Source organism: Strongylocentrotus purpuratus, unplaced genomic scaffold (assembly GCF_000002235.5).
Source record: "Strongylocentrotus purpuratus isolate Spur 01 unplaced genomic scaffold, Spur_5.0 spur5_scaffold_7, whole genome shotgun sequence".
Taxonomy (NCBI): Eukaryota; Metazoa; Echinodermata; class Echinoidea; order Camarodonta; family Strongylocentrotidae; genus Strongylocentrotus; species Strongylocentrotus purpuratus.
In genome coordinates, this window is record NW_022145613.1 from 31,307,690 (window position 1) to 31,333,748 (window position 26,059).

General features: G+C 36.3%; 1 protein-coding gene across 2 annotated transcripts in view; it reads right to left on the reverse strand.

Annotated features, from left to right (window-relative positions):
• Positions 1-2,664: 2,664 nt before the first annotated feature.
• Positions 2,665-26,059, reverse strand: part of LOC586413 (cullin-associated NEDD8-dissociated protein 1) — a 32,631-nt gene continuing 9,236 nt past the window's right edge. For both annotated transcript variants that reach the window (XM_030974614.1, XM_030974612.1), the window contains exons 8-34: positions 25,734-25,860; positions 25,089-25,197; positions 24,684-24,740; positions 24,343-24,446; positions 23,834-23,988; positions 23,151-23,265; positions 21,723-21,908; positions 21,180-21,291; positions 19,860-19,953; positions 19,323-19,440; positions 18,644-18,809; positions 18,102-18,201; positions 17,410-17,610; positions 16,485-16,645; positions 15,949-16,044; positions 15,539-15,606; positions 14,829-14,923; positions 14,104-14,207; positions 13,188-13,255; positions 12,389-12,503; positions 11,410-11,484; positions 10,656-10,844; positions 9,420-9,491; positions 8,810-8,920; positions 7,931-7,991; positions 7,316-7,462; positions 2,665-4,832 (exon numbers count right to left, since the gene is read on the reverse strand). In XM_030974614.1, the coding sequence (XP_030830474.1) occupies positions 4,705-4,832; positions 7,316-7,462; positions 7,931-7,991; positions 8,810-8,920; positions 9,420-9,491; positions 10,656-10,844; positions 11,410-11,484; positions 12,389-12,503; positions 13,188-13,255; positions 14,104-14,207; positions 14,829-14,923; positions 15,539-15,606; positions 15,949-16,044; positions 16,485-16,645; positions 17,410-17,610; positions 18,102-18,201; positions 18,644-18,809; positions 19,323-19,440; positions 19,860-19,953; positions 21,180-21,291; positions 21,723-21,908; positions 23,151-23,265; positions 23,834-23,988; positions 24,343-24,446; positions 24,684-24,740; positions 25,089-25,197; positions 25,734-25,860 (3,134 nt within the window). In that variant the 3' untranslated portion in view covers positions 2,665-4,704. The remainder of the gene's footprint in view (positions 4,833-7,315; positions 7,463-7,930; positions 7,992-8,809; positions 8,921-9,419; positions 9,492-10,655; positions 10,845-11,409; positions 11,485-12,388; positions 12,504-13,187; positions 13,256-14,103; positions 14,208-14,828; positions 14,924-15,538; positions 15,607-15,948; positions 16,045-16,484; positions 16,646-17,409; positions 17,611-18,101; positions 18,202-18,643; positions 18,810-19,322; positions 19,441-19,859; positions 19,954-21,179; positions 21,292-21,722; positions 21,909-23,150; positions 23,266-23,833; positions 23,989-24,342; positions 24,447-24,683; positions 24,741-25,088; positions 25,198-25,733; positions 25,861-26,059) is intronic.

The window sequence follows — 26,059 nt, forward strand, 5'->3', positions numbered from 1 at the left end:
CCAAAGTTTATACACTTACGAAAAACATGTTGCTTTACGCACGTGAAAATATGGTGACAATACAATATTCAACGGCTGGCTACATGTAGTAAGACCAAAGCGAGAGATAACGAGGAAATCGAGGAGAGAAATGACGAGGGAGAGAGAGAGTGGCGAGAAAGAAAGGGAGGGTAGAAAGAGAGACTTGGAGAGAGGAGAGATCTCTAAAAGGCGAATAAAAAACGTAGCATTAAAATATTTATACATTTCTTATACATATCTACACAGGAGAAGGAAAACTATATTACATGTAAAGGAGTGACAAGTTGAGACGAGATCAAAATACAGTTGTAAGTGTCCGAGGGTATCAAAGAACTCTTGTGCTCGGCCCACACACTACACGATCCTCCTGTGACACAATAATACAATATTTATAAAGCGCATTATAAACAAAAGTTTCTCTATGCGTTGTACAAGCATGAATGACAAACGTTAAAGGTAAAGACCAGTATTGGAAACGCCCCAATTTCAAAAAATGAAATGGAAGCTCTCATTACCAATCATGTGAAAGAAAATGTTTTGACTAATACATGAAGATAAAAAATTTGCCGGGAAACCGCCTACTAATTCATATATTTGGTAAATTTGTTTCTCTCATGGTCTGTGAGAGATATAGGGTAGTCCCATATACATCTTTCTGTGTATAGTGCTTGTAACTTTACGAAGAATGGGCCAAATTTCCTATCATTTTGATGATTCCAGAACCTTGCAGATGCTAGATGCTAGATGATCAACCTTTTCTGATCGATTCCACCACGTTTCTTTCACAATGCAATCGCATGACCATAACTGGTCTTTACCTTTAAGCTCCTGTTTCTTCATGTTCCAAGGAATGATGCCTAACTTTTCGCCTCTAACTATGTCCACTACTGCTATATTTCTGTTATTTTAAAAACTCTGTAAAAAATTTACAAAATGGTCTACATTTCTAATTTTGCCTAGAGAGATTCCCCATTATTACTGTGAAAGGTTGACAGGTATGACTTGACGTTTGATGGATCCCCCCCCCCCCCACCCCCAGAAACTCATCCCTAGCTGGTGCATGCCAGGAGAGACATAGAGAGACGGACAGAGACGGTGAGAAATTTCAAGAGACATAGATGGAGGAAAAGGAAGAGAGAGGCAAAGGTGGAAGAGAAGGATCGAGACAGGGGCAGAGAAAGATTCCCAACCCACAGTTCGGAAAAAAATGTACAATGTATGTGATGAATTTTCCAAATATTTGGGAAATAATGAATGAAAGCATTTGTAGGTGATTTTTAGACAGGTATATCAGAGGCACTTTTCCTTTCAATGATTTAAATACAGGGAGAATTATTTAAACAAATTATTCTAAACAATTAATACTTAATTTCCCAAAGTACAAGATTTACAAGGGAACCATTCAATTATTCTCAATATAAATCTTTTTACACGCTAAAGCCAAGAAACAATCGTGACACAAAGGCAAAAATCTGTAATGGCAACCAAATTTATTAACATATCCATTTTAAAGTGATCTACAAAATCACTTCTCAAGCAAAAAACTGCAGTATCTTGATAATCAAATTCCACTTTGACAAGTAGTCGAGAAATATATGCACCCAAGTGCATACAAAGTAAGATCATACACATACATGTATATACCACGTCTATTTTTCTGCTACAATTTTAATCAGAAAGAAAATGGGAGATGGCACAAAAGGGTGGATATACACTGTAGTAAGAAGTAAGTTTGTAGTCAATGTGATTTCATTAACATTACACATAAGCACAGTATATCTGGGAGAGTTCACAAGAAGCAGATGAATTAGTAAACAGAAGAACTAGTGAACAGATAATGAAACGTTTTCGTCAAATAATATCCTGCCGATAGGAGACCTGCTCATAATACAGAGTCATCGGTGTTGTGGCGAGGCCAGAAGTTCTGAGTCACAAAGCTGCTGAAAAATAGTACCTTCTATACTATCTGTATAATGACTTGATCTAAAGTATGGCGGTGTTACTGGACTCCACTACAACACTTACAGTTCTATCACCATCAAAGGGATCAGCGTTTAGGGTCATTCATGTATGTTTGGACATAATTTGACGTTATGACAAGCTTAAAACTATGTTGATAAACGTAGTGTTACAAAATTCTTCTGCAGTTAAAGGTAAAAAATAGATCCCCAAGAGCATTTTCAACAGCCTATCTTCACCCAGAGTCTATAAATTTCAACTAATGTATATTACAAAGAGAACAGCAATCGTTACATGCCACATGCAATGTTAAGAAGGCTATCCTTTTCTTTAAAGACCATCAATACTACTGGGCCACAAGGGATAAGACCACACAGCGTGGTCACCGACAGGTGGCTATCTCATTAACTCAGCTCTCAACTAACATAAGAAGAAGAGGATCATGGTGGACCAACAGGCACCGATTGGGGAAGTTTTCTATATAGAGGGAGCAAGTAGCTACAAGTAGGACAGTGGGGCTTTAAAACATATCCTCAAATTGGCAGAAACATTGAAGTGTTTTCTCCCAAACATTTTTTTCTATACCGGTACCTGGGCGTGGTGGAAAAATAAAATATGAGCAATAATCAGAGAATACATCGAGAGGCCATCACATCTTGAGTTCTCAGAAATGAATGCTAGTCATACCGAAGAAAGTGTGAGGTTTATTTAGGATTCATCATACTCTGCAAAGGTGTATATTAAACTATTTTGATTTTTCCTTTTACTGCACTTAAAAATCATCTCTCTTTTTCAAAATTCTAGAAGTCAAATATTCCCTGTAACAAATAAAATTGAAACATACAATAATCAGGCATTATACATATTTTTCAAATCCTTAATTTAAAGCATGTCTCAGCATGTGCATGCAATACCCAAAATTAACAAAGAAAGCAAATTCAAGATATTCACAACATTTCAATTATCACATTCTTTAAGAAATCATTAATACATGTACCTCTGTTTCCCATGCATGAATTCAATATTGTATTGAACATCATTTCCCACAAGAATAAAGGGTTTGGAGAGTACTTAGTACCAATGTCCACATTGCAATTGGCCAGCCTCAACAATGACAACTGACCAGTGCATATGGACCAACAATTTCGAACACCAACCCCCCCCCCCCCCCCCCCCAAAAAAAAAAAAAAAAAAAAAAAATCTTATGATGGGACCAAAAAGTTAGTATAAGAATGAAATGTGAACAGTGTTGATTAGATGATTTCCATGTACATGCAAGTAAAGACAGTGTACAAATTTACTTTAAATATCTGTGTACATTTACAATACTTGAAGTTATCACTAACTATTAAAAATACAAGTACAAAGGTACATGGTTTACATGTACGTGAAAGAAGGCTTGTTCATAACAAGAAATAAAAGCACATAACCACGAAAATATCAGTTTGAATTAACGGTAAACGTCAACAAAAAGATAAAGCAGTTGCCTCTGAATGTCTGTTTTTTTTCTAATGAGTAATATAGAGTAATAGGTGGAAACCTACAGGTAATTAAGAGTTCTAGTAATGTTGGAAAGTAATTTTTCCCAGAATCAAACAAAATGTTATCCTGAAAGTTCATGATTACACATCGACGTATAATTTACAAACAATTCCAATTGATCGGATCGCAGCAAACTGGGGTTGAAACATTGGCAGAATCTCAAACTGCCAAATTTTGTAAAAGATAGATGCAGACTGTTTTCAAATTGGATAGGGTCGTGAAGCAAAACTCATTAAACTCACATAAAACTCACAATACTAACAATAGTACAATATACATTTGTATATGCATGACAAAACTGAAGCTGGTGGACTTAAAAACACATTTTCCACCAAAAAATAATAATTCAGTTTCATCTAATTATTATGGCCTCTCATTTGAACTATATTTCTCATTGAAATGTGTACTAGGGGAACCTGAACACAGAGACAAAGTTCCCTATAGAGACCACTTTTCTTGTTTCTCTTGAGTGGTCTTTACACCCAGGTTGCATTATACAGGGGAGGGGTAAAGCCTACAGTCTAAAGTGAATTGAGATGAATCAAACAGATCTTGATCTTTGCACTAGAGTGACTAAACACAAAGTATTAATAGTAAAGCTCCTTAGTCCTTACGTTATAATTAATATAGAATTTCAGAACCTCATATTTCTATGATAAAAGAAGTGTAGCACTGCTTTTGGTTGTTTGTTTGTTTTTTAATATGGACTTCCAAGGAGATTGTAGCCTTTAGAAATATCACAAAGAGGCTGCTCACGACACATATGTCAAGTTACCCTTAGCAGTTTCTAATATTTCTCTAGCCAAAAAAAAAATGATAATTACACCCATGTGTGGTATCAGAAGTAAATACAGGCAAAAACAATTGTTGAGCATCTGTCAATCATTTGCCAAGATACCCTTAGCAGTTTCTAATATTTCTCTAGCCAAAATAGAAAGATAATTACACCCATGTGTGGTATTGGAAGTAAATACAGGCAAAAACAATTGTTGAGCATCTGTGGAATATTTGTCAAGGTACCCTTAGCAGTTCCTAATATTTTGCTAGCCCCAAAAAAAATGATAATTACATCCATGTGTGGTACAGTATCAGAAGTAAATACAAGCAAAAACAATTGTGGAGCATCGTCAGTTCTAGCAATGAGTACTAAGAAAACCTGGATCATGAGGCAAATAAGGACATCTAAGTGGTATCCATGAGCGAATCACTGCTACTGAGCGTTGAATCCTTTTGGATGCTGTCAAACATCGTCGCCATCTCGGGGCTCGAGCGGATCTGCATCAGGAACTCGGTGAGGAGCAGATTCTTGTCTGTAAGGGAATCAGAATTTAGAAGAGAATTGAGTATAATAATAATATTACATTATATTTATAAAGCACTTAATACCAATGTTTCTATGCGCCAACGAAAAAAATACACGGTGGCGACGGGCGATTCGCCCCCTAAACCTCTGAAATCGCCACGGTAAAAATCAAGACGAGGGCGAAAAAAAATCAATATATCTTGAAAAATCGCCCCCGCCATGAATTGATATTCCCTGTGAATTAATAAACCAATTTATTGATGTGTCTGAGTGAAATCTCCGTTCCAACTACCAACTCCAAAACTAGAAACTTCCATCAACATTTTAAAAGTTTTGTGAGTTGCAGCGGATCGGCGGTCGTACCTACTGTAGCTAGATCTACAGCGGTATCCGCCTGCCTGCGCCTAGGCTCCCGGCGGCCGGACAGGCCACCGGCCCCGATGTAGTTTCGTGCACAGCATGAATGCATACGCAGTTCGCACACGTTCACAATACACAGAAACGTACTAGTTCAGCTCCAGCGCGCGCCCGCACGCTCCTTGCATGAAGCAAATAAGTATTTGCGAGTGACGAGAGCTCAACTTCTAGCGACCAAATTGGTACGTAATATGTTTATTTAGTCTTTTTTCTGGCCCTAATTTTTATCATGGACAATGCAATCCCATTAAAAAAAATGTTATTCCGTCTAAAATTGTGCTATTTATAAGTTAAAACCATTAAATGCGAGTATATTTTTACTGTTGTCCCACATACTGATATATTTGTAATAACGAAACGTGCAAAATCAATGCTGGATTTTTTCCTGTAAAATCGGTATAAAGCAAGTTTCGTACACAGAAATTGAATTTTGTTATAAAAAACCGTAAATAAATTTATAAAGGATGTTCCTACTCCTCAGAATCTTTCTTACAACTGTTTAATTAAATTAAATTATTTAGATCTATATACGATCGATGCCAGGCCAATTGTCAAGAGTGATGATGACATCAATTTCTGTCTACGAAATGAAACTAGCTTTGGCTTGGCCTTTAGAATTAGAGTCTATAAAAAAAAAAATAAGGCCATGATTTTGCATGTTTCAGCATAACAAATAGACCCTACATCGGTATGTGGGACAACAGTAAAAATATTTACTCACATTTAATGGTTATAAATGGTCTAAATAACACAATTTTAAAGGGAGTTGGTCTACATTTTTTTTTTAATGGGATTGCATTGTCCATGATAAACAATTAAATTTGGGACAGAAAAAAAGACTAAATAACATATTACCTACCAATTTGGTTGCTAGTAGTATGATGGCTAAGGAAAAACACAACTTATTGTTACAGCTTACAATATGGCTTTAAGGAAGTAGCCCCTTGGTTTTTTTTAGGCAATGGGGAAAAGTAGCCCCCATAAAAAAATTAATTCCTAGCCCGCGTGTCAGTGATAATATTTTCTTAGGATATGAAAAACGAACAGTTAAACAAAACACTCCTTTTGACAAGTTTTAGTTACATGTATATGTAAATCATAAAGCCACACGTTTAACACAAAGTGAATAAATCATGGGTATCTCGTATCTGAATGTCTGCAATACTCTACAATATATGACATATGTACGCTACAATTGTATCTATATTTGCCTTTGCTTGGAATTTAATTAGGTAAAACCGCGTTTAAAAAAAATACAACCTTTAAAAAAAAAAAGCCCCCCTGAGCTCCAAAATAGCCACCGCAAAATAATTAAGGGGGGCTATTTTTTTAAGGGAAAATCTGAAAAGAGCCCTCGTAAAAAAAAAAGTAATTTTTTGGTTGCTATGCGCAAGAAAAAGAAGAAAGGAAAAGGAAGGAAAAGTGAGAGATACCAAATAAACATGTTAAAAATATTGAATTACAAGTAAACGGCAAAGAAGAATATGACATTACACAGATAATGACTACTTCAAAATTAATTGAAATTATAGATAAACCAGATATGGACTCAGAGTATTGTATTGCGACTAATAGCAAATAGATATTATCAAGAATGATTGATTAAAAATAAGAATGTATCATTGTATAGTGTGAGATTCTGAAATCATCAAACTGTAAGTGATTCACTCTTGATGAAATGAAGAAAAAAGGTAAGTACAAGAAGCACTACCAACAAAAGAGTTTGTAGGACTACAAACATCCTAGTGGAATTAAAAACTACATCTGGGGAAGTTTCATGAAGCTGTTCGTAAAGTGATTGAGCATCCCATTTGGCTTTTCATATCATAGCCATTCATAAAGTCATGCGTAACTTTACAAAACGGCTTTATTAAACACCCCCTGGTTATTTATGGGATGCAAGGGTCCAAGGATCTTACCTTACACAATACCAAAACCTACATCCTAACCTTTACCCTAAACATGACCTAAAATCCAAATGCAATTCTAACTCTACCCCTCTATCTTTGACAATCGGATCGCAGGAAGATTGTATCGTATGCAAAACTGAGGATGAATGCAGTTCAGACTTACCGCTGTCAGGGACAGCCTGGAGAGCAGATACTACCCTCATCGCTGATCGCTTCAGCTCATCCTGTTTCTCAAACTCCTGCTTGACCGAGTTAGCTTTAACCTTAGTGGTGCATGTCGTTCTCAATGGTTCAATCAGTCTGTCTAGCCCTGGATGGGATAAAAGAGAATTGTTTGTTTTTAGTTTCAAAACAATATTTTAAAAGTTGATATACACCAGTAAATCATACATACGTACGTCTATAAATATGGCGGAAAGCCCGTTTTAGATGCATCTACATGATCATCAAGTGCCACTGTTGATCTGTGGATCTCCAACAGAGTAAAGAGTGACCAATGACATTTTCAGAGACATCAGAAAAATCACATGAACTGCACACATAAATAGGCATATGGGACTACACACGGATATGGCATGAAAGTGTTGTCCAAACTCTTCAGCTGTTTATATATTTATATATTTTGAATATGAGGTATTTGCAGGGAAATCTTTTAAGAGGACATATACATATATGTAATATTCTACCAAACTGGCATACAAAGAGTAGGAAAGCTCATGAATTACTCTTTATCTTTATCAAAATTTAACCTTTTCTTTAAACAAAAATAATTACTCACTTTGTAAGATTGCATGTGGGCTGAGTGTTGACAATCTGACCAGCATCAAGTACGTCAGCATCTGTGGAACAAAAGAAACAATTTCATGATTCTTCTTCATAGACTCTGTGCCTAGTATGTCCAGGCTTTATTGGTGTCTTGGTATAGTGGTTCATTTACTTGACTCTCGATTCAAGGATTTATGGTTCAAATTCAAGCCCAAAACTAATGTCCTTTGGTAAGACATTAATCCAAATTTTCCACTCTCCACCCAGGTGTAAATGGGAACGTGATATGCCAAGTGCTATATATATATTCCAGGTGGTTCCTTAATATACTCCCCACTTTTTCAAGGAAAATCAATACTTGTTTAAACATTTGAAAAACTAAATATAAGTGACTCTTAATAGTAATGATAATTTCTCTTTAAATGCTACAAAAATACCAAAAATATGTTTAGAACATCCCAAAATGAGTCAAAAATCTTCAAAAGCTCATGTCTACTTGATTAGAGTCGTGTGTGTGTTTGAGTTATTGCACAAGAAATCTCATCCCGAGATTGCAATCATTACCACCCCCTTTCCCATAACAGATTTATGCCACTGAGTGACAGGTGTAGAGGTGTCGTGGTCGAGTTGATATGGATCACAAGAACCGCGGTTCCTTTGGCTAGACATTGATCTACATTTGCCGCTCTTCACCCAGGTGTTAAATGGGTACCCCATGGTAGGATGCGACAGCTAGTGTGCTTAGATTAGCAAGTGTGCGCTTGTAAAAATGACACCTGGCTGTGCGGGTAAGCCTGAATCCGATGACCAGGGTAATAATATATATCTGTAGAGGGCCTGCGGTCCTGAAAAGCGCTATATAAGAACGAGCTCTTATTATTATTAGTCTTACCTTGACATCATAGTGGTCTTTGAGTCCATCCTCTAGGTGATTGAGGAACTCAAAGATATCCAGTCTGTCCAGACATGACTCCAGTAGTGTGTACATGCATTCAAACGCAGCCTGGTTAAAACAAATCATTACAAAACATAATCAATTCTATTGGTGAATGACCCCAGAAGTGTGTGCAACTGTGCATACATTCAAATGCAGCCTCGGTAAAAGCAAACAATTCAAATAAACTGTGTATGTAGAAGTGGCATAGTCTAGTGGGTAAGTCTCTGAATCCCTGCCCCAATACAAGTATCCTTTGGCAATGCATATATCTACACTTGCCCTTCTCCGCCCAGGTGAATGGAACCTCGGTATGAAGAACAAAATTTTGCTTAAGTGCGTTGTTAGGGTAGCCCGGGCAAAAGCTTGGTTTTAAATTGTACTCGGCACTTCTGTAAATTCAGGAGAAAAAAAAACATTGACTATAAACAAAATTAATTATCATTATTATCATTTATTTCATTTACATGTGGTCCCTGTATAACAATGAGATATGAAAAGACTAAAGGTTTCCCTGGAAACACAGACTTTATCTTGAGTACTAAAAATTGAATATGGATTAATTTACCTTTCTTGTATCGAGACCGTCATCTACCGTGTGCTTGAAGGGACCCATCTCTACCTCTCGGATCAACTCTTTCTGTGAATGTGAGAGCAAAGGTCAAACTGATGCAATGACTCTCTCTCAACAATATCAACATATCAAACACTGCAATCATACAGCAAAGAGCCAAATAATATACAAACTTCCGTCAACATATCAATCAGTTTTCGTGACAAGAGGTGAGATTTACTGATTTACAGGGTAATAAGCTTTAAAAATTGCCAGCTGATTTCGTGGGTGGCATTAACCATTGATCTACACGCATAGGACACACCAGAATTTGGAGATCACCCAAGGGCCTTATATAATTTGAGCTGTGACCCCAACATGAATAGTTAATATTTGTTTACACATAGCATCGACATGTGGGTCCTTAAAATATGAATATTTTATTTTACGTTGTGCCTGACAAAATGCATTCAAATTATTTTAAATATGTTTACAGATTAAAACGCATCTCTTACTGTCTATATCTCCTCAGTGATTTTTAGACTGCACTATGCCCCTCGACCTAGTCTTGATGCACAGTTTTTCGAGATCACCTTGGACAATTGTTTTAACAATACCCCAAAAAGCAGTCAATATTTGTTTACTATTGCCATTGAGTTGTATTTATGTGTGTGATATTATAGCAGTTAATAGCCAATTTCACGCCTGCAGTTTTGACCAAAGGGAGGCGTATGATCTTAATACACACCATTAACTGTTAAGAGCTAGAAGGGCATTAAAGATAAAGTTGAGTTCTGGTCAAGTGATTGCATTGTAAAAGAAACGGTGGGGAATCAAACAGAAAAAAATTGATCATGTGGCGTATAAGTATAATTGGTGTGTACTTCAAGGTTCTGGAGTCATCAAAATGATAAGAAATTTGGCCAAGTCTTGGTAAAGTAACAAGCACTGTACACAGAAAGGGACTACTGGTACACAAACATGTGGCATAAAAACCAGGCCTCATTTTTAAGCTTTTACTTGTCATATTTAGAATATGGAGGCATTTGAAGAGCCATACTTTTCAGGGAACTGTTTTTTCTCTGATGTTCTTCCAAACTTGCATAATAACAATGAAACGCTCACAAATTATTGTTCACCGCTCCCCAGAACTCAACCTTCTCTTTAAGTCTAAGTAAAGGAGTTAACGCCATTCTAGCTCTCAACAGACGATATAAACAAATCATTAAAATCCATAAAATTCCTTCCTACCTTGACTTTTGTTTCATTGTAGAGATGTGGTAGGATGGTTTCTAGTAGATCTCTAATGAGGGTTGGTTTGTTGTGTGCAGCCGAGTTGAACGTAACCAGTGAAACCCGTCTGACATTGAGATCGGGATCCTGCATGGTCTGTAAGAACTCAGCGATGCATGCCTTCAGGAGAGGGTCAATGGCTTGAGGCTGTCAGAAAGAAAAATATATTGATAATCAATAAGACTGCATAAGAAATTTTTTAAATAAATATACACACACAAAAGGGGGGGGGGGGGAGGTGGGTCATAGAGATGTAGATATATATATATATATATATATACATGTATATATACATGTATGAATACATAACGTAGAAGGAATAAGTTATCAATCACAGTTACAACATTCAAGACTTGATTGACAACTGGTGTCAAGACTAATTTTTTTTGAAGTTTTGATCAACATGCACTTTCGTCTGTGTGATTACCAAAGACACCCCAATTTTATTCCAATCCGCTTTACGCTGCTAGTTGAATCTCATTGTGAATTTCATGCATTACACAACTAGCATCGTTTACCCTAATTATTACAACTCGTTAAACTAATACAAACATCTCCATTTATCAGCGATCATTTTCCTGCTGCTATACTAACACCAAAGTTACCTTTGGTACTGATCATGTATGAATAAGTATCACATACAAAACTGACATAGAGGAGGATAATGAAAGATTGCCTCTAATAAATGGATAGATAGTAGATTAATCGTTACCTGATCTGAGATTGTGAACTTGACAGCTGTGACTACTGTACTCCTTGTGTAGGCTGAATCAGACTTCAAATTGGTCTGGTAAAACAAAGAGGGGAAACAACAGTTGAACATGGATATGCAACATAGTCTTAAATAATAGAAAGTTATTCTTTGTTCAAATCACCAATTGCATGATATCATTGATCTAACCCCACCCTCCCCCCCCCCCCCTCTCTCTCTCTCTCTCTCTCTCTCTCTCCCTCTTTCTCTCTCCCTTTATCTCTCTTTCTCTCTCTCATGTGATAAGACTACTCATGTACGTAAAATGTTCAACCTCCTCATCTTTCTTTTTATCAATTATGATGTTCATGTCTGGCCAATCTGATCTTACTACTTAACCAATATCAATTCAATAACAACAATAATACTGTTGACACAAATACATGACTGTCAATACTACCATTGTTTCTAACTCCTATTCAGCCGAAAATAAAACCATAGCTATCACCTTCAACATTATCAACATCATGAGATCACCATTTTCTATCATCAATATTACTATCATCAACATCGTTGTAACTAGGAGTACAATTAATCTGTTTATCTAATTTCCATGTAATCTGATGAGCATCATTATTTTGATCTAATGCAGTAAATAGACCTCTCAAAACCCAATGCTCCTAAAGGAAAACTGCTAGTTGACGTGCAAAATGGGGGTATACAAAAGTAGCATCATGAAACAAATGCCCCTTTATGTACTCTCTTATTTGTGTGTTTCTATATGATACAGAAATGTGCAAGGCATTACGCTGGTATGGTGGTTTAGTGTAAAAATAGGTTAACCTATTGTCTACTGGAACCGGGTGGCCCCTGTATTAAGCCTATGGCAATGAGTGAATTATATAGTCTATGGGTTAATAAGGCCTTGCTCAAACCTGGGTGCAATACAAGATGGGATTACAAAAGCTAGAGAGAAAACAAGCTGATTGAAGCTTCTCACCTTCAGCATCGGTAGCAGTTGTTCAGGGTTTATGAGGGTAAGTTTTCCCAAACATTCTGCAACTACATTCCTTGTTCCTTCCTCCGGACACTCACAATGGTTAAATAACATTGACCTGAAGACAAAAACATAAAAAAACAGAGAGAAATGAACTTACCAGTCAATTAAATCAATAACACAGTTTATCCTACAACAGAAATATGAACCAGTTCTCGGAACAGAAAGCTTTTTATCTTCACTGCAATTCTTCTAAAAATGCAAAATCAAAAGCATTTTTTCTATTAATATCAGTAGTCTGAAATAATTTCCACCTCTTCCCCCGCCCCCCCCCCCAAAAAAAAAGAAATACTTATTAAATGTTTTTAAAGATAATCTACATTTTATTTTTTTTTTTTTTTTCCATTTCTCTGACTTCTTTATTACCTTTGTAACAAAACAAAATTATAATGATTAAGAAGAAAACACTACTAATGTATTTATGTCCTCTCACAAACCCAAAATATAAATTCTGTATACTATTTTCATATTTCTTCCCCTTTCATCACATTATGCTACATATTAATTGTATGTTTTCAGTATTAGACTATTATAATTTTCATGATATAAAAATAAAACCGATACAGATTTCATTGTTCCAACTCATCATAACATTGCATTCATCAACACTAAATCACTTTAAAAGCAAAATCGAAAAAAGCTTTAGTGCTCCATTTCTATTAGATTTTGTTGTTGCTGTTTTAATAGCTGCTTTCCCCTTGAAATAAAATCTAAACTGACTGATCATGCTGATGTAACTCACCAAATTGTTTCAACAAATGGCTTCAGTCCATCCACACCAGCCTGGGAAACACTTTGACATGAGATGATCTGAAAGATACAACCAACATCAATGCATATAAGACGGGACTACATGGTCAAGTATGCATCAAAATAACCTGATGACTTCAATGTAAGCTTCTAAATGTAAGCCTTAGAATAATGCTTAAGTAGGAACAGGTCTTGATACAATATCTTTGATCTAAGAAATAAGCATTATAACACTAACATAACACAAAATACAGTTTACACTATCATAGCACTACTGGTATATACTGGAATCTGTGTATAAATGTTAATGGGAAAAAGGTGATAATCTTGATGATATACTACATGCAGCAACATGTACATACATGTAGATATCCTTCTGAAGGGACCCAATAAAATGAAATAAATAAATAACCTATATGGATGCAACTCAAGTGTCCAGTCTATATGTCTCTGCCTACCGGTAGGTTCAATTAATCAACAATCCTCAAACCTTTAATATCAGACAAGAACAAAGTCACTAAAATATAAGTAAGGACTTTTAGATAGAGTAGTAGATGATGTCTCTTTTGTTGTGCCTCAATCTCTTCAAAAAAAACTATTCTCTTTGATCAAAACAACATCACCACACAAGCCAGATGTTTGATCATGAAATGTCTTTCCGTAATGATTAACAACCTATGCTCCATTTTCTCATCATCACCTTAATATCTCTCTGAGAGACTTTAGTAGGAGGGTATGTCTTTTCTGCTGGTCTTTAATCTATTAAAACAAAATATTTTCTTTTATTGAAACAAAATTTCCCCCAAAAACCTGATGCCTTCCCTTCATAAGATGTCTCTCTTTAAAATGACATCACGTATTAATACACAAACCAAACTTTGATTTGCTTTGTTTCTTCAATTTCTTACCTCTTTGAGAGAGTGTAGTAGTAGGTACTGTCTTTTCTGCTGTGTCTCTATCTCTTGTAGGACGAACGGAAGGTACTTGGGGAGGTTGCCTACACTAACATTACCTGAAAGGAAACAAACAACACATTCGTAGAGAAAAGGAATCAAAAGAATGTTTGCAAACTTTGTTGTCTTCTCCAAGATGGAGAATTTTACATATACACTTGATTCTACATAACTCTTTGTGACCTTTCCATTTTTTGTAGTTGTCCTATTGATTGCTGTAAGCTATTTGAATTTCCACGTATTTGGGGACAAGTCTCCAAATTGTAGTTACACTAATATATCGTGAATTCCTTCTTAGTCCTAAGTGACTTTTTTGTTTATAAAACTTATACACTGTAGTCATTTTGCATGTACATGTAGGAGCAAAAAGGAGAGGTGTCTGATCATAAAGCATTGGTGACACTACCACTTAGAAATTGCCAAATGTATGATCATCAAATTTATTTAAAAAATTAAATAAAACTTTCTTTTGCTCAGCTGATTTCGTTCAAACTTTCACCAATCTCTCTGATTCATCTGCTTTCCTTCAAAACAATGTTTTGTAAAATTTGTACTGTATTATACTGTATTTTTTTTTAACTGCTGGAATTGAAATAAGCGAATTGAAAATTGAATCGAACGTCACTATCAAGGGCGGGTTTCCCGGTCAAGATGAAGTGACCATAATGCAATCTACTTACCAAGGGCATAAGAAGCGGCCGATTTGACCTCCTCACAGGGTGATGAGAACGATTCTACAATGACCTTCTGAAGCTCAGCTTGACCGCTCAAATCTCTGCATGGAATATAAGAATACTGATAATAACAACAACAGCATGGACAATATCTTGTATAGCACTCATATCCAGCAAGGCAGGCATGTTATGGTCTTTTTGCATGAATGGTGAATGTATCAAAATAATGTTTGGCATACGTGTATATAAAAATTTAGGCAAGTTCTTCATCACCACTGTATTGTGGTAGATAAACCATCTCTACTGTATCTTTTAATCTTTTAAATCACGTATACAGAAGTGTAGCAGCTTGGACTTGAGAATGAAGATGGAGTGTGTCTGACTCTGATTGGTCATGTATTAGTGTATATTGTGAGGTTTTCGAATAATCAAAATGATAAGAAAGTGACACAGTCTTGCTAAAGGTCGCAAGCACTGTACACAGAAATGTGTATAAGGGACTACACAAACATGTTGCATGAAAGTGTGGTTCACAACCTTTATTAGTTGTTATATGTCATATGTCAAATATGAGGGTATTTGACAAGCCATCCTCTTCAGAAGACATTTTTTCTATGATACTCCTACACACTGTCATAAAAAGAATGAAAAGGCTTTAATACAAATCAATATTCACCTTTCCCAGAACCAAATCTTCTCTTTAAGAGTATACTTACACATGCTTTCCTATCTCACCAAGAGCCAACAAAGCAAACAACCTGATAGAATCTGTTGATTCAGGATTCTGGAAAGAGACACAATCAAGTTATTAAATGCAAATATGACACAACCTAAACAATACCATCATCATTTGCATTACGGGTGGTGTAATTGGGTATGAAGCACAGAGAAACGATACACAAATTCTATGATTTCGAAAGAGAGGTATAATACTTCATAACATCAAAAATTAGATACAGCAACAAAAGAAAAGGAGAACACAAGCATCTTCAAACAAGAATATTCACATCTTAAAAAACTAAGAAAAATTAAAAATGAAACATATGCACCAAAAGAAGACTGACATAATAAGTCACATGAATAATCATATTGAGACAAAAAAGAAGAGAGATATATTTGGGCTCACCTTGATATCATTTACAAACTGAAGAACAACAGTTGATCCTTGGTTGGCACAGGAAATCGTTAAAACAGCAACGCACTTTGCAATTGAATGGAAAGCCTGCAAAGAAGTTGAGATCAAAATGGAAGGTTTTATCTCATGTCACAGAATATCGAGGACAGCACGTACATGGAGGCATTTAGGTACTAGCACTTTTTGGGGTGTGTCGCCTAGCTTGCGAACTGCACCTTCAGTCCCATCCATGCATTTACCCGTTTGTATACTTATTGTCCCATTCGTGTAAATACCTATTGGTGATAAGCATGTATAGTCCGATCTATGAAACATAAAACCAAAAAATCCATAACTTTCTTATTTATTGTCCGATTTTTCTCAAACCTTCACCGATCTGTTTTTCTTGTTTGCTCCTTGTATTAAAACTAACTTCTTTTTAAGGGGGGACTTTCTCTTTAACTGTTTATTGAATGCACATTAGCTAACATCTATGCCTCAACCTAGTGGTGCACAGACATTATGTTCAGTCCCATCTGTGGGCTTACCTGTTTGTGGACTGCATAGGGTGTGGTAGACGGTTGGGTAGCCTCTGTTGGGCTGTAGACGGGAGCCGTCAGTAGTCCAAGGAGTTCCTGGAACCCCATCTTAGACGTCTTGGTCAAGACCAGTACCTTGTAAAAGTCCAACATGGCAGTCAGGGCACCACCTATTTGAAAGACAAAACAAAACAAAACAGAGAAGAGTGTTGGGTATAAAGAGATTTATGGAAGAAGTCTTGCACTCATCAGAGTAAATTACAAAAATGAATAGAAATGCACATGTCAAAAAGGAAGATAGAGAAAAACATAAATTGAGAAAACAATCTTAAATAACCATACATACATACATATTGATATTTATATAGCGCCTTTACATAAACATGCTCAAAGCGCTTTACATCAGTAAATCAAACAGAATAAGTATTTACATGTAGGTCTCCAAGTGCATACACTGTAAATTTGTTGTGTAAAGCTGTGTAAAGTTATTCAACAAGTTGTGCACCACATGAACCAAGCCTGGTTCATACATACTATACAAAGCAGTACATGGTCATTGGAATCATGTCACTTTTAAAAATTACATAAATTTATTTTTAACAAATCATATTGGAACAGGGATAAGATCTGCCTGCATTTGATCACAAAATATTCATTCACTTTTTCTTCAATACCTATTAATAAGTGACAATAGCATAATTGCATTATTCATTTCATTTCATGACAGGTTTGTGATTCTGTATCTATTTTGATGAAGAAATTTTATGAACAGACCGCTTAAAAGAAAAGTGTCACTGACCAATATATAATTTTTAGAGTGAAAAAGACAAAATGCAGTAAGACTAAGATCACCTAGCACGTAGAGGCAAGAACAAAACTTGTTTTCTATATTTGATTTCTTTATTAAATTCATACAAGAATAATTTATTTTTACCTTGGAGCAGAGGAGATCTGACCAGAATTAGAATCTCCACTAGGATGTGATCGTAGATCTTCGCCATACTGGATGGGTGGATCTCACACAGAGAGGTCAAGAGGTTAAGGGTCAGCTGGGAGATGTGGAGGTCACTCTCGTTGATGAGCGGAGGCAGCTCTGTCATGATGCCATCGATCATCGTACTTGTCAGGGAGGAACCTATAGATAAAAATAGGAGACAACTGAATGATTATGTCACCATATATAACTTTTTTTTAAAGGCATCGTTTAACAATGTTAAATCTGTGATGCATGGCCCTACGTGTTACCAGTGTCTGTGGTATCGTGTAATATTACAGCCCTAAAAAAGTTTCGCTTCGAAATTAAAAGTGAAGTGCCTCAAAAAAGTAAAAATCTTTGATTGACTGGTTTTACCATACTCATATTCCCCAATAGACTGAAGTTCGTTAGGAAAACAAAATAATTTTTTTTTGATTTCCAATCATAAATATCTTGATCAGACAGGCGATCAGCTTGTAAAAGTCATGTGATTCCTGTCTGACCTAAAGGTTTATAATCATGATTGCAGCATGAGCTAAATCCAGGATTTTGTTTCAGAATCTGTGGCAATGTTACTGAGTCACTTTAACCAATAAGTCTGAATGCCTCTTTTTTTTCTATTCCTCTGTATTAGGACACTCCATGCTTACCGTAGTTTCTGATGAGTATGTTGAGGGATGAGAGCGTTGCCAATTTGAGAGCTCTGTGGTTCTTACGCAAGAAGGAGGCCAAAATGGGTACACCTTGTCCCTGCAGAAGTATAAAATATACATTAAGAAATAATGATATATGAATCAAAATGCATGTAATTTTCATGTATCAGTAGTACATTGTATAAATGTGCACTGGCCAACAAATGTAATACGACAACAAGATCAGTCCATGTCTACAAGATCAGTCTACATGTTGTGTACTTATATGCCACAGGGTTTTTAAAGGAGGCACAAGACAGTTGCACTCCCCCCCCCCCCCTTCTCCCTCCATAACTTTTCATTTTGTTTAATTCTGCCACTGATATCCACACTTAACTCATTCAATTGGGGAAAGGGATGAACTATTGAATGATGAGTCAGCAATCAGAGTAAGAACCTTGACTCGACTTGCAACTGTTTTTTTTTTAAAGGTAGTACAGGCTAGATTATCTCCCCCCCCCCCCCTTAAACTTGCCAATGAGGGCATCTACACAACTCACCAGTATAGGAGAGAGATCCACTTCAAGGGGTGAGCCAGAGATGAGAGTAAGAGCTTTGACTGTGGTCAGCCTGGTGATCTCATTCCTCAGACGATCCAAGAAGATGGGCAAGCAGGTAGACAGCTCAGACTTCAGGTGATCGCCAAGGTTACAGATGATCTGACCCCTGATTGGTTTAAAGGAGGAAATCAAGATTATGTGATGGTATATATTGTCAGCTTCACCCCTATTGTTCAATTTTTACTCAATGTATGTTTAATTGTGACTTCTTTGTAGCTAGACCATAAAGAGATTTGAAATCACTATACTTTTGAATTGCTTTGAAATGACTGAATCTCTTGTACCAATGTACATGATATATCTGCAAGCAAAATACCACTATCTTTGTCATTACATTTTCTGAGACAGTTTCGGATTAGGTGCAACTTTTTAAACACAGAGCATATTTCAAAGTAAAGTAAAATTGTTCTAAAATTTGCTGCAGCAAAGTATAATGAGATATAAAGTGTAGTGCAACTTCTAAGAGCGTAATTGTTGACAATGTTGATGCATATTTAAATCTGAGATCATCTGAATTTTAGTTTTGATATGATTTTGCCTGATAAGAATAGTAGGTTGAATACTAACTCAAGATCCCAAAATGGAGGTCAACACATTTTTCCAGGGTGGGAGTACTTACATGCATGAGATTGCCCTTTCCTTGACCTCTTGGTCAATGTCCGCTGCCTTGAGACGGGTCAGTGTGCAGCCGTACAGGTCAAGGACGAACGGGGAGAAGTCAAATCCATTATCTTTCTCTGCAATGGAATAAAATAAAAATAAAAATGTAATGTATTATAAGGCAGGATTGTTCAATTAGTTTGGGAGGCTTGTTATCAGGCAAGAGCAAATTCTAATCTGGATTATAATGAAGAAAAAAAAATTGCAAGCCTGAGACCAGATTGTGATGAAAAAGAAAAAAAAGAAAGATCATGAATGAAATTTATCTATCAAAAAATATAATTAATTCCATAGCATGACTCAACTTGACTGACAGCCAGTATTGAGTTAATTGGAGCGACGCACATTTTCAGTCAGTACGTGTCATGCAGCTTAAACAAAATCCCCTTCACATCCCAGTATTAACAATTCATCCAGTTGTCCATCAATGTCAATGGTATGTCAATCAATCAATCAACCAATCAATCAATCTCCTAATCAGCTGGCTGAAACATACCTAGTGGCCTGATGACTTTGACTAGAGTCTGGGTGACAAGGAGAGCCTCTGATGTGATCTTGTAGAATGGATCTCCAGCTGCAGCGACCACAGGCTAGCAACAAGAAAAAAATACATAGAAACATCAAGGATTATATTCTACAAATCGTGTAATGAATCATGGAATTATGGAGAGAATAAAAAGTTAAATTTTACCCCTTCTTAAAGAATAGTAAAATTATACAAACTGATGAATATTCATCATTATTATCATTCATCTTGGAGAAAATGTCCAATATGAATATAGAACAAAAAAATAGTGATATGAAGTTTTTGAGAAATATCAAATTGTAGTACAATATGTAGATAATGATCATCAAACCAAAAAAGATGCTACAAATTTAATAAAATGGATTGTCCAATTTTTTTTCAATGAGACGATCAAAATTTATATTCCTCACCCTCATCTTCATTATCTGCATTATAGAATGCATAAACCCTTTGAAGATTACTAGAAGAACCCAGTGAATTCCGCTTTTAAACTGATAACAGGTTGTAACAGTAATTAGTATTCCTTGAGGTGCTTTGCTGAAGCTGGTAACAATTTCCAAAGCACAGACTGGCACTATTTAAGTACAAAAAAAAAAGTTAGAGAACCAGGTTCCATGACCTTTTCATGACTTTCCATAACCCATTTTTGTTCCATGACCAGATACAATGTAAGTACCATTTGGGTATGGGTTGCAGCATCCAAGAGGCATACAAACACCATGCCCTTTGTCAGTTCAAACTGGAAGGTTATCATAGCTAAACATGGCCCATACCCATGAACAATTTCCATGACTTTCCAAAATGTTTTTTTTGGGGAAGACTTTCCAGGTTTTTTCCATGACTGTCGGAACCCTGTATGCGTTATCAATACGAATTAAAGGTAAAGACCAGTTTGGAAACGCCCCAATTTCAAAGAATGAATTATAAGCTCTCATTACCTATCATGTGTGAAAGAATATGTTTTGAATAATACATGATGATAAAAAATTTGCTGGGAAACCACCTACTAATTGATATATTTGGTAAATTAGTTTATCTATTGGGATGTGAGAGATAAAAAACGCATGTGTCGCGCACGTGTGCGTAGTCCCATATACATCTTTCTGTATACAGTGCTTGTTACTTTATGAAGACTGGGCCAAATTTCTTATCATTTTGATGATTCCAGAACCTTGCAGTACATCTATGCTAGATGATCAACCTTTTCTGACCGATTTCACATCGTTTCTTTCAAAATGCAATCGCATGACCATAACTGGTCTTTGTTTTTAAGATTAGAGATCTACTTACAGGAACAATGAGAGAGATATGAGCATGAAAAGCTTCAGGGCTGTGGTTATTCAGGAGACAGTTGAGGAAGGCCAGTGCATCAATCTTCATGTTGGAACTACTGTTCTTGTCACTGATGGATAAGAAATTCAATTAGAAGGGAAAATGCGATATTTTTAAAAATACAATTTCTGGATTAGTTATGTTTTACAAGATTTGCTTCTCTTTTATATTCTCCTCGATCATTGCACCCTTCTATTTATTCTCCATCTTGTTAATTTATTTTCTTTGATTCAAATTGTATTTCTAGGACATTTATTCAGCAGTAACTCAAATAAAACAGTTTGAACAGGCTTGGATGTGTATTTCTTCTTATCACTACTTAAAACACTGTTCTTGCTCACAAAGTACTTAGGATACAACAAATAATAAGCACAGTTTAAGTTATTCATACTTTACACAAACAATTCTTTTTAATAGCACACCAATAATTTGCACACTTTTCTTGCAACAAATAAATCAATGTAACACGGTCATGCAATAAAAATTGTTTTAACATCTTACATGAGAGAGAACTCAATTCCTGGTACGAGCGATGGGATATGAGCTGTCAGGGCACCGGGTGAGACGTTGATGAGCTCCGTCAAGAGATTGAGGCAGCCTTGTCTCGTCTTGATGCTCTTCTCCTTCATCTGCTTGTGTAGCGCCCTCACAATGTTCGGCACCTGCTGCTTCAAGATGGCGACCGGTCTGTGCAAACCGAACAAATCACAAAATTGCATTTCTACATATTCTAATACAGTCAAACCTGTCTACAGCGACCGCCCAAGGGAAACACAAAAAGTGGTCTTCGTAGACAGGTTCCTTTAGTACATGTTTCAATGAGAAACCATTTTCAAGGGAAACAAAAAATGTGCTTGTTCAGGTTCCTTTAGTACATGTTTCAATGAGAAACCATTTTCATGGGTAACGAAAAATGTGCTTGTTGTAGACAGGTGGTCACTAAAGCAGCTTTGACTGTATAAATATACTCCATAGATTATCAAATAAAAATAATTAAAAAACAGTTTTAACAATACCCTATTGGCTGACTAATTCTTTCCAGATCATATGTCAGTGCTCAGAGAGCCAGTTCACCTACATATCTTTTAAAGCCTGTCTGCAATTGTTTGGCCAGGGGGATGAGACCTCTCTGCAAGGTCACTGACAGGTGGTTATCTCATGAAATCAGCTCTCAATTAACATAAGAAAAAGGGGATCATATCATGGGGGATCAACAGGCCTGATTTCGCATTGTTTGCTATAGAGGGCGCAAGTAGCTATAAGTAGTGCAGTGGGGCTTTAAGAATAACTTATTCCTACATGAATGATTAAGCAGACGACTCGTTTACTGAATGGGCTCAGGAATCATTCACTCACTTGTAACAAAGTTTAAAGTAGTGTTACATTGCTTGGAAAATTTAGTACATGTACATCAAAAAGGTTTCATCCGTAGTCCTCTTTGCATGCGGTTGATAAAGGTACTAGTACAGTGTATTTGCACATGCTTAAAGGATTGCATTGTGAAAGAAACGTTGTGAAATCGATCAGAAAAGGTTGATCATCTAGCATATAAGTATGGGTGTGTACTGCAAGGTTCTGGAATCATCAAAATGATAAGAAATTTGGCCCAGTCTTGGTATTAAAAGTTACAAGCACTGTACACAGAAAGATGTATATGGGACTACAACAATTTGTGTCGTAAAAATCGGGCCTCATTTGTTAACTATTACTTGTCATATTTAGAATATGAAGGCATTTGTAGAGCTATGCTTTTCAGGGAACATTTTTTCTCTCATGTTCTTCCACAACTGCATAATAACAATGATGACGCTCACAAATATTATTTTTCACCTCTCCCCAGAACTCAACCTTCTCTTTAACTCATATGACCGAGGTAAAGGCCTTATGGTTCTCAGCAGGAAGAACAAAAAAGCAAAATGCTTGGCTTACCCTTCATCTTCCTCCATAGCATCCGGATCAAAGCAGCCTGTGTTGATTGGTTTCGTCTGACGGAGTAGGGTGATGTAGGCATGGAAGATATCCGCTTTCACATTCTCCTCACGCTCTATTACACCAAAATATGAATTGCAATAGTAAAATATATCAAAGAAGACACAACAGAATTGTAATGTAGAGAATGAGGAGAAAGATGTAGAGATAGGCTCCCAGGAAATATGTTCTAAACAACATAATTTTTCTCTTTCATTTCATTCACTTCATTCAAAAAACTGTTTCTTAATGGTATTAAAATTTAATGTATACCCAACCATTTGTCTTCAACAGTGTTTACAGTTAGTAGGCTAGAACAGTGGGGCTTATGTCCCATGTATTAACATAAATGTATGCAAACATCACACTAAAGTTGTTTGGCTCAAAACACGTCAAATTAGTTACAGCAACTTTCATAACTCTCTCTATTTGCCACACTCAACCCAGGTGAATGGGTACATGGCAGGAATTAATTCCTTGAAATTTTAGAGTGCCGTAATGGCAGCCATGCTTAAGCCAGGGTAATAATCGGGAGGGCCAGGAGTGTCAAGTCTGACAAACACACTATACAAGAACCCACTATTATTATTATTATTATCATAAATTGTTTATCTTCAATATTCCCTGCTCCCTGGTTCACCTACCTTTGAATCTTGCAATAAGAGCGGGTGAGACCGTGTTGTAGAACTCTGTCAGCATCTCGTGTCTGGATCCGATCACAGCATCCAAACATTTCGCTGATGCCCTCCTCACCTTCCAGCTCATGTCATCATCATCGCTGTACTCATCATCGCTCTCACTGTTGGGTAGCAGCAAAAATATAGCAAAACAAAGTAGTGTTACAAATACATTCATGGATATTCATGAGTATGTAAACGTGTGTGTGTGTGTGGAGGTAGAGTCAGATTTGGTGAAGTGGGAATTTAATGAACCTGCCAAGCATGGTATAAGGGCAGCACTGCATGTATGTCTTTTTTTAATTTCTTGTATTTATTTTCTTGATAACCCGAGTTTGTGTGTGATCAATCTTATTAAATACTTTTTAAATGAAATTTTGTCTGTTCAGAGCCAGAAGGGCATTAAGTCTATGTTAAAGTATAGGACTAAATGCCCTTTTGGCTCCAAAGAAACGATAATATCTCGGTGCTCTTACCCTTCCTCCTCTCCTTCTGTATCCATGGCATCCTCTTCCTCATCGTCATCTTCATAGTTGTAGTTAGGATCATAACAGATGTACTGGAGGCACAGTTCTACAATCTATACAGTGTGCAATGAATCAAATATAGTTGCAGTTACTGTATGATCATTACAGCATACTCTAATTATAGTTCTACAATCTACACAGTGTGCAATAAAAAAAAAAAAAAGGCAGTTGTGGTTGGGATTGTACACCATGTACTTTCAGCCAAGTTTTGCCATCTACAAACTTGCTATCAAATCCGTCAGCACCAATGCGCCTACATTTGTGAACTAACATTACAGTTATATACTTACAGTTGAAACATGAGGTGAAACTTCTTTGGGGCATCGTCTCACAAATGATTCAAAAGCCTGCAAAATAAGGAGAAGAACGAGTTATTGATATTCTTAAACAACCAATTGTAAGTATAATCAAAAGTATAGTAACCAAGTACTAAATATTACTGTTATGTAGCTAATGCAGATTTTGATAACCCCTTTTGGGGGGGGGGGGGAACTTCTTCAAATATTCTGTTGGATGTTCAGAAATTCTACAAAAAGGGGGGGGGGGGTTCACAAAACTTGTCATCAGTGACATATGATAGTTTTTTTAAGCTACTGAAATCCTTGCTTCTGATTGGTTATCAGCAGATTTGTCACTGATTTTTGTCATTTGCCATTGAAAAAAGGCTTTGTGAAATGGGTCCCTGGTTTACTTACTTGGATACAATACTCTCTCAGTTCATCATCTTCATCAATCTTGCAGAACTTGACGATCAGAGGGATGATCCTCTCCAGGTGTTCCCCAACACGATGACCAGCTTGACGGCTATATCAAAATACCAAAAGGTCATCAAAGGTCAATGATAGTCATTTGACCCCAACCACTAAACATATAACCGGCAGACTTGGACAATCGAGAGCAAAATTACAAAGTTATCTTTAATCAACATCAAAGAATGCAATTCGGTTTCTAATGTTATGAACCAGAGCACTAAAACACTGAATTCCCATAGGACATCTATATATTCAGATGGTCATATCTCAGCCAAAACTTAATATATCCAATTAGTTTTCGACATTCAGATATTATTTTTGATGCTCTTTCGGAAAATGAAGAAAAAATTGAGAAATTCTAAAAGTAGATTTTTGATGACGTCACACTTCACCACTCTATATCTTAGCAACAATGAGCACTGTAAGTGAGTCTAAGCAAATGTAGCAACTTAATAAAATAGGGGTCTATAATCTTCAAAGATTTGAAATAACGGACTTAAAGCCATCAATCCCCTGGTTGCTTACTTACAAGCACACGCATGCTTTCTTAGTAGTTTGGTTAAACAAACAAACCACCTAGTATTATACCTGATTGCCCCGATGCACTGTATGTATGTCCGGGTTGTAGAGGAGCTTTTGTTTGCACTCAGCTCACTCAGCAGGTAGTCCATCAGGTCTGAGAAGAGCTTGATACTGCTGCTCATGACGAGGTGACCTGGACAGTTCAATAACAAATATGAGAGTTGTATTTCGAAAGAAAAAACCTGAAGGTATTGACATTATATTTCTTAAAGGGACTTGGTAACATCGATCAGACTAGAGAAAATGGTGCTTAGGGTAGTGACTTTAATGATAAATGTACAATTAAAGATAATCTGAAAGTTTGAGTAAAAACAGACCATTATTAGCAATAA